Here is a 16,746-nt window from a genome sequence, read left to right as displayed (position 1 = left end):
AAAAAAACTTGATAATGATGATGATGATGAAAATCAACTAGAATTTTGTTTTTTGAAAAAAAAACTTTTCGAGAAACTTTTCGGAAATTATTATTTTTTTTATTACCTTTTTTCTGTTGTTGTTTCATCGATGATTCTGGAATATATTTTTTGGATTCTTGTTGTTGTTGTTTTTCTACAAATTTTCATTTGAATAATGAAGATGATACCGTAGAAATTCATTCATTTTTTCATTTCATTCTTCAAACATTTTATTCACATGATTATGATGAATGGGATACCATACTTTTTTTCCAATTTTTTTCGCCCACCAATCAATCAATCAATCAATCAATGTGGAAAAAAAAAGAAACCACAAAACAAGAATCCAATGATGATAGTCTGTGTGGGTGATTGAAGTTTCGAAATATCTGGATGATGAGGTGAAAACATAAACAACCAACAACCAAACGAAAAAAAAACGGACCCGGATAGCCACCAAACAAACAAACAAACAACCAACTTTTTCTCACTCCACAACTCTTCTCTTAATATTATTCACACTAACCATTGAACATACTGAACATACTGAACATATACACACAAAAACCGGACACTAGAATTATTATTCTTCTTTTAATCGAACAGAAGACTCAACCTCATAGTGATAGACAGACTAACAAACAAAAAACAGATACCAAAAGTAAGTAGCATAAACAAAATGTTAGTTTGGATCAGATGAAGATACCAAACAGAGAAAAAAAACCATTGAATAGATAGTACCGGAATGAATGAAGAAGCTCCCGAAATTTTTGGTGAGTTTTCCTTCTTCCTTAAACTCTCTCCACTGAAACCAAACCAAACTAACCCTCCTCTACCCTTCATATATTGCTCAACAGAATTTCAATATTGAATAACATACCAGGAACAAAAAAACAGTAGTGGTGAATCCAGGATCTTGTTTTTGTTGTTGTTGTTGATGTGATGTGAATCTTTTGGTTTTGGTATTTTTTCGGGTATCCAAATCAGTAGTAGTAGTGTCCATTCATGTTCAGTATATATAGAAAGATAGATAATATTTTTCATTGATTACATCTGATTCGATTCAAAAAAGTGCAAAGAAACTTGTATGGATGCTGAATATTATAAAAATTCTATAGAAAGGTAGAAATAGCTATATTCTTATATAGCTATTTTCGAAAATTCTGTGATGCCAAATGATGATGATGATGATGTTGAAACATTCATGATTGAAACGATTTCGATTTTTTTTGTTTGGATTCGTTATAGAATCTATTTTAAAAGGTAGTAGCATCTCTATTTAGTTTGTGCGAATGAATGTGTTTGTGTTCCATTTTTCGAATTCAAAAGATTGATACAATCGTGATGAACGAAACTATCGATCGTATCGTTTATGAATATTGAGTAAAACACAAAACAAAAAACGAAAAAAAAGAAAAGAAAAGAAAATTTCAAATTTGATTAGTTCCGTGATTTGATCCAATTCGAAATGCTGGTTAGCAAAACAAAAAAGATACATATTAAGAAACTAAAATGATTGAAAAATCGATACAATCAATCAAAATGATAGTTAAAGAAAAAGTTTAAACCAAAAGAAAACTTTTTATTAGTTGTTTATTTGTTTACACAAGAAATATTTCATTCCAAAGAACAAACAGAATAAGAAACCACCAACATTCGAAAATCTATTTGCACTCGAATAGGTCACATTAAAAAACTATATCAATCTAATGATGATAAACTCAAATTACCACGGATACACACAGAGTTTATTTCATGATCATTACGAAAAAATTTCTTGGTATTTAAGAAAACCAAATAAACAAAACAAACCAGAAAAAATCGATTGCAATCGGAAAAAAACACATAAAAGATACATATGAAACATTCTTGCAATCACCACCACTGTTGGTTATAGTCCGAATCATATCTATTTCGATACTTGAATATTTTTTTAAAAAAAGTAGCAAAACAATTCAAAATAATGATGATGATTATCAATCAATCAATAAACATAAACAATGAATGACAGAGAGAGAGGAAACGGGATATGCAAATAGCAAATGTATATATATCGAATTTCAATCAACAAAAACTGAAAAAAATTCAAAAAAATCGCCATAAATGTGATATCAAATGGATATCAAACAGGAAAAAAAATCATATCAAAATCTAATCATCATGAAACATACAACAACTAAAACAAACAAAACAAAAAACTTTTTTTCAAAATTCTCAGTTCAAATCAAGTTTTGCAAAAGTTTCCATCATCATCCATTGATCAACATTTCTACCAAAAGAAAAACATTGTGACAGTTAATATTTTTGAAAATTATATTCTTTCTTTTTTTGTTCATTTAACTGATGAACCCTGTCAATGTAATTTCCGTTAAAATTTTCCTTAACGGAAATTAAATTTTGTTGTTTCTTTTCTTGGTGAACTTTAATCTTCGCAGGTAAAAGTTTTTTCATTTTTTTGCACTCAAAAATACAACTTTTTTTTTATTTTTGGATCCATTTTACAGCCAGGTTTCACAACTTTTACAACCCAACCAACACACCACACACAGATAATTTGATGCAATTTTTTTTTCACTGTAAAATTTAACACTTTTATGATTCAAAGGGAATCATTTGAAAACCCTTCTAATCATCATCATTATAATCATAATCACGAGAAACAAAAGAACAAAATCATTTTACTAATTTACGGTTGGTTTTTTATTATTATTATTTCTGCCATCCTCATCATCATTATTATTACAAGAAAATTTTTATAATTTCCATTTATAAAAGCAATAAATTTTTTTTAATTAAAATTTTTTTTCCTTTCCTTCCCTTCATTTTGGTTTTGTTTCTGGTGAAAAAAAACAAATCGACATCCAGAAGGAAAACAACTGAATCCAAATCGAAATTTTCAAAAATTTCAAAAATCGCAAAATTATGGAAATTCATTCACGTTTTACAAGAAAATCATTATTTGATCGTACATTTTGTCTATCTAAATTAATTTTTACGTATGTTTTTGTTTTGTCTGATTACAATGATTATAATGAATTTTTTACAAAAATAAAAATAAAAATAATTTTTTTTGAATCCCATTCCCATTCCCATTATAGCTATATATTTCCAATATTTTATCAAGGTTTTAAAAATAATGGACTTGATTTTCAAGATCTTTATCGTTGTCCAAAAGATGATGAAGCAGAAAAAAGTCTTAATCAATTAAAAAGGTTTGTTTTGTCTGTTTGTTTGTAGCAATTTTTAATTGAAAAATTACAAATTACAAATCAAAAATCAAATCAATACAGAAGTTGGACAAAAGAATTAATAAAAGAAAAACCAAAATTATGGCTAGCATTATTAAAAGCATTTGGTCCATCATTTATAATACCATTATTTTGTTATATATTTGAAGAATGTTTTATACGTATTGTACAACCATTTTTACTTGGTCGTGTTATTAGATATTTTTCAAATGATGAAACAATTACATATGAAGATGCATGTTGGTCAGCAGCCGGTGTAACAATTTGTACAGCATTTTTCATATCATGTCATCATCCAGCAATGATACAGGCAATGCGTATCGGTATGCGTATGCGTACCGCATGTTGTTCGCTAATGTTTCAAAAAGCATTACGTTTAAGTCGTGCATCTGTTAATCAAACTGCCGTAGGACAAATTGTTAATATTATGTCTAATGATGTTAATCGTATGGATGAGGTAATTATCAAAATCAAAAATGATTAACCCCCCTTGAAAAACAAATTATAAACCTGCAAAATGACCAATATTTTTTCCTTCTGTTTTTTTCAGTTTAGCGTATTTGTATCATATATGATTGTATCACCAATACAAATGCTGATTGTAATTTATATTCTATTTGATTATATAAAATGGACTTGTTTTGTCGGTTTAGCATTGTTATTCCTGCTAATACCAATACAGGTATATATGGGTCGATTATTTTCACGTGTACGTTCCAATACTGCTCGACAAACTGATCAAAGATTACGTTTAATGAATGAAATTACATCCGGTATTCGTGTTATAAAAATGTATTCATGGGAAAAACCATTTGCAAATCGTATTGCTGATGCAAGAAAGTATGTTTTTTGTTTTTTTTTACGGAAAAAAAGTATCCATTTTTTTTTGCTACAATTCAATATTTTTACTTTGCTACTCTTTTACTTTACCTTAGAACCGAAGTAAAATACATACGACAAGCATGTTATTTGAAAGCAATAAATTTATCAATGTTTTTTGTTGCAACACGTATTGTATTGTTTGTTTGTTTCATAACCTATGTATTGGTTGGTAATCAATTAACATCGGAAGCAGTATTTGTATCGATGGCATTATTCAATACCTTACGTCTGACGATTACATTTTTCTTTCCAAATTCAATCGGTTTGGCTTCGGAATTATTAATCGGCTGTAAACGTATTGAAAATTTTCTTTTATTAAAAGAAATGGAATGTATTCCGGACCAGGATCAACGACAACAGCAACAGGAAAAATTTAAAAAAGAAAATTTTCAACAAAAACATTGTTCAAATGATGATAAAAAATCTAAAAATAATAATCTTGAAGATAATCTGATAACACCGCCACCAGCGCCATCACCATTGATCAATGAACCAAAATTAATAATCAATAATATTGTTGCAAAATGGAGTCAAGAATTAATGCAACCAACATTACGTAATATTAGTGTACGTTTAAAATCTGGTGATCTTTTAGCGGTAATCGGACCAGTCGGATCGGGTAAAAGTTCATTTTTAATGAGTATATTACGTGAATTACCAATTGAATCAGGTAAAATTGATATTGAAGGATCAATATCATATGCAAGTCAAGATCCATGGTCATTTAATGAAAGTGTACGGAATAATATCCTATTTGGTATGCCATTCGATCAAAAACATTATGATCAAGTTATAAAAGTTTGTGCGCTAGAAAGAGATTTAACATTAATGCCATTTGGTGATCGTACATTAGTTGGTGAAAAAGGTGTATCATTAAGTGGTGGACAAAAAGCAAGGATTAATTTGGCACGTGCAATATATCGTAATCCAGATATTTGTTTATTAGATGATCCATTATCAGCTGTTGATACAAGTGTTGCTGAACATATTTTTGAAAATTGTATCATTGAACATTTGAAATCCAAGATTCGTATCCTAGTTACACATCAAATACAATTTATACAAAAAGCAACAAAAATCCTTATACTTAAAGAAGGTGATTGTTTAGCATTCGGTACGTTTGCTGAATTACAACAAATGGGTATTGATTTTATGAGTTTATTGAATGAAAAATCTATTACAAATGATAATGATGGTAGTGATCAAAGTGGTGGTGGTGGTGGTCAAGGTGGTGAACATCAAAAATTAACCAGCTCAAATTCATTTGATGGTTCAGAAACATTTTCAACTGATTGTGCTATTCGTGGACGTTCACGTACAATTTCCAGTGGTTTTGAAGGTTTTGAAGTTTTACCATCGGATGATAATGCTGTTGCTACTGCTGCTAATGAAAAACAAATTGAAAGTAATGATGAAACAAAATCCGATGCAAAATTAACTGAAGAACAATATCAACGTGGATCGATTAAATGGAAAGTTTACCGGGAATATTTAAAAGCTGGTTCCGGAATTATTTCCTTGACAATAACGATTATATTTCTTGTATTATCACAAACAATTTTCAATGGTTCGGATATATTTTTAACAGCATGGACAAATAAAAATCAATTTGGTGAAAATCAAATATCAGAACAAGAACAACATCAAGATATTATAATATATTCAATATTAATCGGTACATTGTTCATAACAACAATTGTTCGTTCAGTATCATTTTTTCAAATATGTATGCGTGCATCTGAACGTCTTCATAATCAAATTTTCGAACGATTACTACAGGCAAAAGTAGCATTTTTTGATCAAAATCCAGCCGGTCGTATATTGAATCGTTTTACAAAAGATTTAGGTATTATTGATGAAATGTTACCAAGTACTGCATATGATTTGAATTTAACATTTTCACAAGCAATCGGTATTATTGTTACTGTTTCAATTGTAAATTGGTGGTTAATATTACCGGCAATTTTCCTTACAATTATTATATTTTTTATGCGTGGTATTTATATTAAATCTGCACGTGATATTAAACGTTTTGAAGGTTTAGGTAAGTGTTTTGCTGGTTGTTGTTTATCTTGGTTGTTTGATGATAAACATGATGATTTTTGATTTCTTTCAGCACGAAGTCCAGTTTATTCACATATAAGTACAACAATCAATGGATTAGCATCGATTCGTGCATTTGGTGCACAAAAAGCATTTGAACGACAATTTTTCATTTATCAAAATGATCATAGTGCAACATGGTTTTTATTTATTAGTTCATCAAGATGTATGGGTTTAATTATTGATTGGATTGCAACAATTTATATTGCTGTTATTTCATTTGTTATTATGATGTCAAAAGGTTAGATTTTTTTTTGCTACAATTTTGATACATTTTTTCAATGTTTTTTATTTTTTTGCTACTTTTAGATATGCAAGGTGGTAGTGCCGGTCTAGCTATATCATCAGGTTTAATGTTAGCCGGTATGACACAATGGGCTGTAAGACAATCAGCTGAATTTGAAAGTCAAATGACATCAGTTGAACGTATTGTTGAATATCAAGATTTACCAAAAGAACCATTAGCTGAATCAGAACCTGGAAAACGGCCATCAAATGAATGGCCAACTGAAGGTACAATTGAATTTGATCATATGTATTTACGTTATTCAGGTAGTGATAAACCTGTATTAAAAAATATAAATTGTACAATATTGGGTGGTGAAAAAATTGGTATTGTTGGTCGTACTGGTGCAGGTAAAAGTTCATTAATTGCTGCATTGTTTCGTTTAACCGAAATTGATGGTTCAATACGTATTGATAATATTGATACAAAATCAATTGGTTTAAAAGATTTAAGAAAAAAATTATCAATTATTCCACAAGATCCAGTTGTATTTAGTGGTTCAGTAAGATATAATCTTGATCCATTTAATGAATATGATGATGATAATATTTGGAAAGCATTAGAAGAAGTACAACTTAAAACACAAGTTAATAATTATAAAGGTAAATTAAGTGGACAGATTACTGAAAGTGGTAGTAATTTAAGTGTTGGTCAACGACAATTAATTTGTTTGGCACGAGCAATATTGAAAAATAATCGTATATTAATATTGGATGAAGCAACAGCAAATGTTGATCATCAAACAGATAAACTTATACAGGAAACAATACGAGAAAAATTCAGTGATTGTACTGTATTAACAATTGCACATCGTTTAAATACAATTATTGATTGTGATCGTGTTTTAGTATTGGATGCTGGTGAAATTGTTGAATTTGATATACCATATTTATTACTTAGAAATAAAGGTATTTTTTATGAAATGTGTAAAAAAACTGGACGTTCAATGTTTGCTAATCTTTATCAATTGGCAAAAATTACACATAAAAATAAATTACGTTTAAATTTGATGGAAAATATGGATAAAACTATTGTTGAACCAATATTGGATGAAGAAGATTTAGCTGTTGTTGATGATGAAGAATTATTATTGAATTCTGATTCGAATAAACAAAATGATAATGATAATCATTTTGATTAAGGATTTGTAATGAAAATTTCATTTATTTTTCTATGTTTTGTAAACAAATTTAAAATTTTTAAAAATGTTTTTTTAAAAATAAATTAATCGGGTTTTTTCAGTTGTTTTTTGAAAAGGATGTTTTGTGTTTTTGTTCGATCGATAGTGAAAAAAAAACAATCGATTATTTTTGGAACATTCGAATTTTTATTACATCACGTGATTTCATCATTTGTTTTTCGTTCCTTAAAATTTTTTTTTTTTATTAAATTGAAAAATCAAAAATTTTCATTGCTTTTTTTCATTGTAATTTCCTTTGTCAATTCAATTAAAATGTAACGAAATGCGCCACTGCAATGCATCATTATGATGATGGCATCAAACATTCTATATTGGACAAAATATAGCGAGACAAGCATATACAATTGGTAACTATAGTGAAATTATATAAGAAAAAGAAGAGAAAAAAAAACCAAAAAAAATATAGAAAAAAAATATTGATATATCAGCAGCAACGACAAAATAAAAATACTTCATCGGCTACGTTTGTGTTTGGTAAAAGTTTCCTACGCATTTTTGTGTGTATACAATATACATCAAGCAAACAGTAAACAAAAAAAAGCTCAACAAATTATAAACACAGTAAAACTCGTTGATATTTTTATCATCATTATTATCATCATTATGTGAAAAGCGAAGAAAAAACGACAAGAAAAAGTTAAGATTGTCATTTATATGAGTAAGATTAATTTGAAAAACAAACAACAGCAAACAAAACATTTCGAATGTTTTTGTTGCAAAAAGACATATGGCATATTTATCATAATCGTCGTTTTCCTCTCAAAAAAAAACAACAAAGATATTACCAACGACAACCAACATCAACAGGAATCAAAATCCTAAACACTATACATTTTTTTGTTTTGTTTTGTTTTGTCCTAATGATCTCACGTTATATGTTTGATCATTTTGTTAAAATATAATTTTCTATCTGTTTGTGTGTGTACTCATTCCCAGAAAAACATAAACACACACCATAAACCACAATAATCAAAACAATTGATCTTTGAAAGTGTTTTATTAATCTAAACTTTTATCTCAGTTTTTTATTTGGATAATCATCATTTGATTAACACGTTTCACCGTAACCTAATCCTAATAAAATATGGATTTTAGTACGAAAAGTTTAAAAAATCTTGTTTCAGATGTAACAACTGTTTTTACACGTGCTAAACAGGTGAGTTTATTATTTTATTTTATGGTTGAATTCTTTTATTAATGTTTTGTTTTAGTATGCAGAAGAAACAATTGGTACTGCTGAACGTACCGAATTAGATAATGAATATGAAAAATTAGCTGAACGTGCTGATTGTTATCGACAATGGACCGAAAGAATTGTTTCCAAATTAGAAGCCGTTATACAACCAAATCCAAGTTTGTTTCTATTGGTTTTATTGTTTTTTTCTAGAATAAATTCATTTCGAAATTATTATAAACCAAAATGAATAGACATGAGATATGGTGAAATGTTAATTGAACGTACAATGGGTTCAAATAATGATTTGATTAAATCACGTGATAATCGTTTACGTAATTTAGAATATTTGGGTAATGATATGATTGATGCTGGTATTGCATTTGGTCCGACAACATTATATGGTTCAGCATTGGTTAAAATTGGTAAACATCAAACTGAATTAGGACAAGCGGAAAAAGATTTTGTACAAAATTCATATCGTACAATAATCATTCCATTACGAAAATTTTTGGATGAAGATATGAAAACAATTGCAAAAGAACGTAAAGTTCTTGAAACAAAACGTTTGGATTTAGATGCAGCTAAAAGTCGTCTTCGTAAAGCTAAAAGTCAAGATAGTCAAAATAATGTAAGTTCAATAGCAACATATTTTTGATATTAAAAACTTGTATGTTTCATTTTCCTAATGATGATGTTTTAACTTGGATAATGTTTTTTTTTGTCTTAATTCATGCTTACAATTTTTTTTAAAAGCCTAAACTTAAACCAGAAATGATTGAAAATGAAATCAAAGAGGTTTGATACAAAGATTTTTCTTTATTTTTCCTTAAAATTCTGCTTTAAAATTTTTTAAATCATGGTAAATTGATGATAATTTTTTTCCAATAAATATAGGCTGAACGTGATCTCAAACATTGTCAAGAAGAATTTGATAGACAAATTGAAATAACTAAATTGTTGCTTGAGGGTATTACAAGTGCTCAGGTTTGTCATCATCATTTTAATGTTTTATGATGAAAAAATCTAAACATTTTCCTTTTTATATTATATACAACAATCAGGCAAATCATGTTCGTTGTTTGAATGATTTTGCTCAATGTCAAATTGAATATTATCATCAATGTTTTCGTCATATGGCAAATCTTCAACGAGAAATAAATCAACCATTATCATTATCCATATTGAATGACCAATCATTGTCTAATGGTGGTACATTGATGAATGATTTGAAGATGACATCAAATAATCATAGAATGAGAACATCATCATTATCAAATAATTCTACTTCAACTGCTATGGAAGCAATCGATTTGATTCATCATTCAAACAATAATAATAAAAACAATATTGCTACCAATCCAATTGATTTAAGTTCATCAACTACCAACAACATCATCAATAATAATAATAAACGACGTGCAAAATGTTTGAATAATTATCAAGCACAATCAAATGATGAACTTTCATTATTAGCTGATGAAATTATTTACGTAACATTGATTGATCATCATAAAAATAATAATGAATCAATGAATGATGTCAGTGATTGGATGTATGGTGAAAGATTAAGCGATGGACAAAAAGGAAAAGTTCCTGTTGCTTATTTAGAAATTTTGAACTAAAAAAAACAAAAATAATTCCCTTGATTAACAATAGATAGATAGTTTTTTGGTTCTTCTTTATAATCAAAAAAAAAACCTAATTCACAAGCAAACAATTATTATTATTATTATTTTGTAAATAAATTTGAATTTTGTCTTTCATTGAACAATGTTTTATTTATTATAAAATGAAAATGAAAAAAAGTTTTAAATTGAGATCCATCATTGATTATTACTATTTGGTATATATCCTTGTTTTAATAATAATTTTAAACGTTCCATTTCTTCTAATGTATTGGCTTTTGAAATAGCTTGTTTAATTGCTTGAATTTCTTCCGTTGTTAATTGTTTACGTTGATTATTTGGTTGAATACCTGCACCGCCACCACTGCCATTTATTAGTTCACCACCTGGAACAAATGTTTTCGATTTAATACCAATTTCATTTTCCAATCGTTTTCCCTTTTCACCACTAAACAATTTATCTGCTTCATTACGTTCTTTTATTTTAACTTTTTTAAAATCCAATAAACGTATTGATGGTATTCGATGTATTAAATATAATCGATAATGTTTTTTTGTTGATACTGGATTACCCATCAATGCAAGTGTTGTTAATTTTTTAAATCCAGCTAATGAATCAAGATCACCAAGTTCTTGTAATTGATTATTGATCATAATAAGACCTTCTAGATTCGGTATCGATTCATGAAGACGTTCATCAATTTTTGAAATACGATTATTACTAAAATATAAACGTTTAATACGATTTAATAATGGAAAATTTTCCAATGTACGAATATCATTCGATGTAAAATCAATAGCATCAAATTGATCTAATGTTGCACCCAAATTTTCCAATGTTGTAATTTTATAATCACGTAAATCTAATTCACGATCACCAGTTGATTTGTTCATAAATTGAAATGCACCTTCAACCAATTCAATGGTAAGTCTCATTTTTTTTCTTGATGAATTTGTTTTGATTTGATAGAAAATGTAACAATTTGAAGAAAAAAAAATAATGAAAAAGCATGGACCAAATATTTTCGCTCAGCAGAATTATAATCATTCGTAAAGAACGTGTTCAAATGAACATAATTTCAGATAATTTCTAAAGATGGCGTAAGCCATTCTATTTCATGAGCGATACAATTATAAATTCGACACAATCAATTTCCAATTGTAACTTAATAAAAGTATCAATTACATTTTATAAAATTTGTAACATTTTTTTCAGGTTAATTTAATATATTCAATTCGAAAAATGATACATTTTTCCCACTTATAAGTATCAAATTGAATTATGACTTTTATGAAAATCACAAGTAAGACTTTCAAATAAAGTTTTTCAAATCATTTTGACTCATTTTTAATTCGATAAAGATAATGATAATTTGTCAAACAAATCAACAATATCCTTGATTTACATGAATAAATTGATCATTTTGAAAATATTTTTCATTTCTTGCATAAAGTTTTCAACAATACGTTTTTCAACTTTAGAAAATTTTAACCTCACTGAACAATGAATCATAGCCATCAACCTAACCTCACTGAACTATGAATCATAGCCATCAACCTAACCTCACTGAACCATGAATCATAGCCAATCAACTTAACCTCACTGAACTATTGTTATAACACAATTGATATTGATACAAATTAATGTTTTGCCAATACAAATGCAATGGAAAATATTAATTTTTTCTGAAATTTTTCAAAGTTTTTTTCCAGTCCGAACGCGCATGCTCAATATGGAATCAATGTATCTTTGCAAAGATGCATTCGAATAACAGCCGATACAAACAGGTTTGTGTGTCGATCTCGTAAATCCTCGATATCAGAGGATTTTTCTTAAAAAATATATAGGGACTGATACAAAAGTATCCTAACTTTGGACCTTGCTACTTCTTTCAAATTATTCCAACACATTTATCAACAACTTTAATGTATCCGAAATTTTTTTTTCAACATACTTATCAACTGCATAAAGGTATCCAATGATTTTTGACAATAACAATTATCATTATCCCAGCCCACTGATCTGTAGTCGATTTTTCTATATTATGTGGCAAGACAATCGTCGAGAAATCGACGAATAGTGATAGTCGACTTATGTAAGGTTGTTAGCGTTGCAGCGCTGCTTCAGTGCACAGCTTCAATCGAGCTAAGTCGGCCTGGAAAGGCGCTTATTTTTTTTTAAATAAGCGCTTGCCCGACCATATAGTATGCATTAACAGCAAAATTATGGTATCTCGCCACAAAATCATGAAGAAAGCGCTTTATAGCGCGGAGCTTAAGCGAGAGATTTCGGTCTCGTGCTTAAGTTTGGCGTTTGAGTTTCGATGTCCATGAATGATTAGCATCGCATGGTCTAGGGATTCAAATAGCCATCCGCATTTCTGGGTCTCCCCTTCTTGTTTTGCTTAGCAATAAGCATCGCATGAAGACATGGACTGAAATGCCAACGACTGCTGATTCCCGTCAACTTGGAGCTGCTCGATGGTTCGTAATGGATTCGTTGTTACCTGGTCGTTCTGGATGGATCCAGAATTTGGCTTGTTTTCATCTTTTGTGCTTAAATGTGCAAATTCACGGTGGAACAGCCAAATGTTCATCGCAATAAGCTGAAGAAGATCGAAGAAAAGGCCTGTTAATCGTAAGATTTCGGGTTTTAATCGTACTCGGTACGATTCAGGCATGTTTGACTAATACGTAACTTCCCACCTAAGCAGTGATGTGTTTGTTTTAGTCCGCATGCCGTGTTGCCAAATCGTGTATTCGGTTTGGTGACACAAGCAGAGTTTGGTTTCCAAATTTCGACTTGATTGTTGAATGCGGATTTCCTATAACTTCTGCTGCTACCTGGTTGATCCTGCCAGTAGTCATATGCTTGTCTCAAAGATTAAGCCATGCATGTCTAAGTACATACCGTATTAAGGTGAAACCGCGAATGGCTCATTAAATCAGTTATGATTCATTGGATGTTGACCAATTACATGGATAACTGTGGTAATTCTAGAGCTAATACATGCCGAAAAGCTTCATCCTCGTGGTGGAGCGCATTTATTAGACCAAGACCAAAGGTGGCAACACCTTACGGTGGTGACTCTGGATAACTGCAGCTGACCGCATGGCCTCGTGCCGGCGGCATATCCTTCGAGTGTCTGCCTTATCAACTTTCGATGGTAGGTTATATGCCTACCATGGTTGTAACGGGTAACGGGGAATCAGGGTTCGATTCCGGAGAGGGAGCCTGAGAGACGGCTACCACATCCAAGGAAGGCAGCAGGCGCGCAAATTACCCACTCTCAGAACGAGGAGGTAGTGACGAAAAATAACAATACGGGCTTCGCTTATGCGTTCTCGTAATTGGAATGAGTACAGTTTAAATCCTTTAACGAGGATCAATTGGAGGGCAAGTCTGGTGCCAGCAGCCGCGGTAATTCCAGCTCCAATAGCGTATATTAAAGTTGTTGTGGTTAAAAAGCTCGTAGTTGGATCTCAGCTCATGTATGGCGGTCCACCTGATGGTGGTTACTGTCATACTGAGCAGATTATCGCATTGTCCTACGGTGTTCTTAATTGAGTGTCGTAGGCGATCGATACGTTTACTTTGAAAAAATTAGAGTGCTCAAAGCAGGCATTATCGCCTGAATACTGTTGCATGGAATAATGGAATAGGACCTTGGTTCTGTTCTGTTGGTCTTCGGAATCGAGGTAATGATTAAGAGGGACGGACGGGGACATTAGTACTGCGGCGATAGAGGTGAAATTCTTGGACCGCCGCATGACTAACTAAAGCGAAAGCATTTGTCAAGAACGTTTTCATTAATCAAGAACGAAAGTTAGAGGTTCGAAGGCGATCAGATACCGCCCTAGTTCTAACCATAAACGATGCCAACCAGCAATCAGCCAGAGTTTATTGTATGACTCGGCTGGCGGCTTCCGGGAAACCAAAGTTTTTCGGTTCCAGGGGAAGTATGGTTGCAAAGCTGAAACTTAAAGGAATTGACGGAAGGGCACCACCAGGAGTGGAGCCTGCGGCTTAATTTGACTCAACACGGGAAAACTCACCCGGTCCGGACACTGGAAGGATTGACAGATTAAGAGCTCTTTCTTGATTCAGTGGGTGGTGGTGCATGGCCGTTCTTAGTTGGTGGAGCGATTTGTCTGGTTAATTCCGATAACGAACGAGACTCTAGCCTACTAAATAGTGTTGGATACCTTCGGTTATCTTGATGCTTCTTAGAGGGACAAACGGCGTTTCAGCCGTATGAAAAAGAGCAATAACAGGTCTGTGATGCCCTTAGATGTCCGGGGCCGCACGCGCGCTACACTGAAAAAATCAGCGTGCATGTGTCTACCTACTCCGAAAGGAGCGGGAAACCGATTGAAACTTTTTCGTGATTGGGATTGGGGATTGTAATTATTGTCCATGAACGAGGAATTCCCAGTAAGCACAAGTCATCAGCTTGTGTTGATTACGTCCCTGCCCTTTGTACACACCGCCCGTCGCTACTACCGATTGGATGTTTTAGTGAGGTCTTTGGACTGGCCAACGTAGCTATCCTCGTGGTGGCCATGTTCGGCCGGGAAGATGACCAAACTTGAACATCTAGAGGAAGTAAAAGTCGTAACAAGGTTTCCGTAGGTGAACCTGCGGAAGGATCATTATCGGTTTTCTTGAGCATTTATTTGCTTTGAAAGAAACATTCGATTATCAATTCGAACGAATCGTTGCCCGTTATCACAAACGGATCGACTGGCAATTGTTGACAGTGATGAGGTTATTGAAAGCTCTGAAATTGTATCCTGGTTTTCATGTTGGGTAACATGGATGAAAACATTGGGAGAATTTCTTAATTAGGGAGCTAAACCGAATCATGTCAACTTTGTCGGCGGTCCTCCTTGATGCCTGTTGGTGCCTAGCCTACAGTTCCTGTTTGTCCTCGGGACAGATGTGGATGTAGTGTGTCGCTTTGTTTTTGCATTTTTGCAACAAGTGCCGCTAGGTTTAAATACTGGATTCGTCATCGAACGAATGCCGGAGCCACAGGTTCAAGGTATTTTCTTTTTCATTTATGAAAAACATTAAGCCAGAAACATTGTTACAAACCAAATTGTGATTCTCGAAAGAATTGCAAAAAACAAAATAACTACTGCCAGTGGTGGATCACTCGGCTCGCTGGTCGAGGAAGAACGCAGCTAGCTGCGTTAATCGGTGTGAAATGCAGGACACTCCGATCACTCGACATTCGAACGCACATTGCAGCCATTGGATAGCCGATGGCTTCGTTTGTCTGAGCGTCGTTATCAAATTATGACCAAACAAAATGGGATAGATCTGTTTCGTCGTGAAAACGTCGTCAGGTCATTTCCAAACATTTGATATGCTGACTTTTGTGGTGAAGAAGGCTTTGTAGCACATTCACTCACAAAAGGTATTTAGCGTTTCCAGCTAAACACCTTGAATGTGTGCCTTGTATAACCAATCAAAATGGTTGACAAATCAATGTCCAATAAAAGTCTAATTTCGACCTCAGATCAAGCGAGAATACCCGCTGAATTTAAGCATATAATTAAGCGGTGGAAAAGAAACCAAATGGGATTCCCTGAGTAACGGCGAGTGAAAGGGGATTAGTCCAGCGCCAAGTCTTGACGTTCAGGCGTTCAAGAGATGCGGCGTTAATGTGTTGGCGCATCATGTGTTGCCGTATGTTTCAAGTTCCTTTGACAGGGACATCCAGAGCGGGTGCTAGGCCCATAGAGACACTCGGCTGATACATGCAGGCCAATGCATTCTAGAGTCAGGTTGCTTGAGAGTGCAGCTTAAAGTCGGTGGTAAACTCCATCCAAGACTAAATATCACAGCGAGACCGATAGCAAACAAGTACCGTGAGGGAAAGTTGCAAAGCACTTTGAAGAGAGAGTTAAATAGCACGTGAAACCACTGGGAGGCAAACAGATGGAACCACGAAGTATGCGCCTCGGTCGATTCAATCAATGCCGGCGGCTAACGAGGCAGGAAATGGATCTTTTCGGAGGTTGTTCCTGTGTTTTTCAGCTGCAAGCTTTGGTGCATTTCGTGCCGAGGATGCAAAGCCACGTTCGACCAGATGATTGGGACGGCTGTAGGACAGGGTGAGAGAAAGGTGCCCGTCAAGTCTTTGATTTGGCGGCGTTATAGTCTCGAGCCGGAACCGTCGCCGAATGTACTGGTC

At 32.4% G+C, this 16,746-nt stretch overlaps 3 protein-coding genes and 3 non-coding genes across 7 annotated transcripts in view; 5 read left to right on the top strand and 1 right to left on the bottom strand.

Annotated features, from left to right (window-relative positions):
* Positions 1-2,320: 2,320 nt before the first annotated feature.
* On the top strand, positions 2,321-7,796 carry LOC113797665 (ATP-binding cassette sub-family C member 4-like). Its single transcript, XM_075822050.1, has 9 exons — positions 2,321-2,456; positions 2,526-2,712; positions 2,887-3,017; positions 3,120-3,233; positions 3,312-3,726; positions 3,820-4,109; positions 4,205-6,195; positions 6,268-6,495; positions 6,564-7,796. Exons 3-9 carry the CDS (start codon positions 2,944-2,946, stop codon positions 7,679-7,681), a joined length of 4,230 nt encoding a protein of 1,409 aa, XP_075678165.1. The 5' UTR covers positions 2,321-2,456; positions 2,526-2,712; positions 2,887-2,943; the 3' UTR covers positions 7,682-7,796.
* A 417-nt stretch (positions 7,797-8,213) lies between these two features.
* Positions 8,214-10,681, top strand: EndoB (SH3 domain containing GRB2 like, endophilin-B). Of its 2 annotated transcripts, XM_027348084.2 has the most exons (6): positions 8,214-8,897; positions 8,953-9,094; positions 9,170-9,546; positions 9,672-9,713; positions 9,813-9,902; positions 9,980-10,681. In XM_027348084.2, exons 1-6 carry the CDS (start codon positions 8,826-8,828, stop codon positions 10,538-10,540), a joined length of 1,284 nt encoding a protein of 427 aa, XP_027203885.1. In that variant the 5' UTR covers positions 8,214-8,825; the 3' UTR covers positions 10,541-10,681. The 2 variants fall into 2 exon arrangements, with proteins under 2 accessions (XP_027203885.1, XP_027203886.1); XM_027348085.2 differs by lacking the exon at positions 9,672-9,713 and having other exon boundaries at positions 8,222-8,897.
* U2A (small nuclear ribonucleoprotein polypeptide A'-like U2A) lies at positions 10,621-11,587 on the bottom strand. Its single transcript, XM_027348086.2, has one exon. The coding sequence runs from the start codon at positions 11,477-11,479 to the stop codon at positions 10,742-10,744; it is 738 nt and encodes a 245-aa protein (XP_027203887.1). The 5' UTR covers positions 11,480-11,587; the 3' UTR covers positions 10,621-10,741.
* A 1,797-nt stretch (positions 11,588-13,384) lies between these two features.
* LOC142645562 (small subunit ribosomal RNA) lies at positions 13,385-15,199 on the top strand. Its single transcript, XR_012846670.1, has one exon. It is a non-coding gene; the product is annotated as a small subunit ribosomal RNA (ribosomal RNA).
* A 483-nt stretch (positions 15,200-15,682) lies between these two features.
* On the top strand, positions 15,683-15,835 carry LOC142645561 (5.8S ribosomal RNA). The gene has a single exon (XR_012846669.1). It is a non-coding gene; the product is annotated as a 5.8S ribosomal RNA (ribosomal RNA).
* A 224-nt stretch (positions 15,836-16,059) lies between these two features.
* Positions 16,060-16,746, top strand: part of LOC142645563 (large subunit ribosomal RNA) — a 3,731-nt gene continuing 3,044 nt past the window's right edge. The window contains exon 1 of the ribosomal RNA XR_012846671.1: positions 16,060-16,746. This exon is cut by the window's right edge and continues 3,044 nt beyond it. This is a non-coding gene — a ribosomal RNA (large subunit ribosomal RNA).

This window comes from Dermatophagoides pteronyssinus, unplaced genomic scaffold (genome assembly GCF_027571235.1).
Source record: "Dermatophagoides pteronyssinus isolate colony J.1.1.1.1 unplaced genomic scaffold, Derpt_VIB-CSIC_2022.12 sq0014, whole genome shotgun sequence".
NCBI classification, from domain to species: Eukaryota; Metazoa; Arthropoda; class Arachnida; order Sarcoptiformes; family Pyroglyphidae; genus Dermatophagoides; species Dermatophagoides pteronyssinus.
Note: the sequence above shows the minus strand (reverse complement) of the source record. Positions and strands in the feature narration are given on the sequence as shown.

What these genes read in the sequence shown, in the direction of transcription:
- LOC113797665 (XM_075822050.1), top strand. Translation starts at nt 2,944, where the DNA reads ATGGAAATTCATTCACGTTTTACAAGAAAATCATTATTTGATCGTACA. An exon ending in CGTATTGCTGATGCAAGAAA is followed by an intron (nt 4,110 to 4,204) that starts GTATGTTTTTTG and finishes ACTTTACCTTAG; the next exon opens with AACCGAAGTAAAATACATAC. An exon ending in TGTTATTATGATGTCAAAAG is followed by an intron (nt 6,496 to 6,563) that starts GTTAGATTTTTT and finishes TGCTACTTTTAG; the next exon opens with ATATGCAAGGTGGTAGTGCC.
- EndoB (XM_027348084.2), top strand. Translation starts at nt 8,826, where the DNA reads ATGGATTTTAGTACGAAAAGTTTAAAAAATCTTGTTTCAGATGTAACA. An exon ending in GTCAAGATAGTCAAAATAAT is followed by an intron (nt 9,547 to 9,671) that starts GTAAGTTCAATA and finishes TTTTTTTAAAAG; the next exon opens with CCTAAACTTAAACCAGAAAT. An exon ending in TTGAAAATGAAATCAAAGAG is followed by an intron (nt 9,714 to 9,812) that starts GTTTGATACAAA and finishes CAATAAATATAG; the next exon opens with GCTGAACGTGATCTCAAACA.
- U2A (XM_027348086.2), bottom strand. Translation starts at nt 11,479, where the DNA reads ATGAGACTTACCATTGAATTGGTTGAAGGTGCATTTCAATTTATGAAC.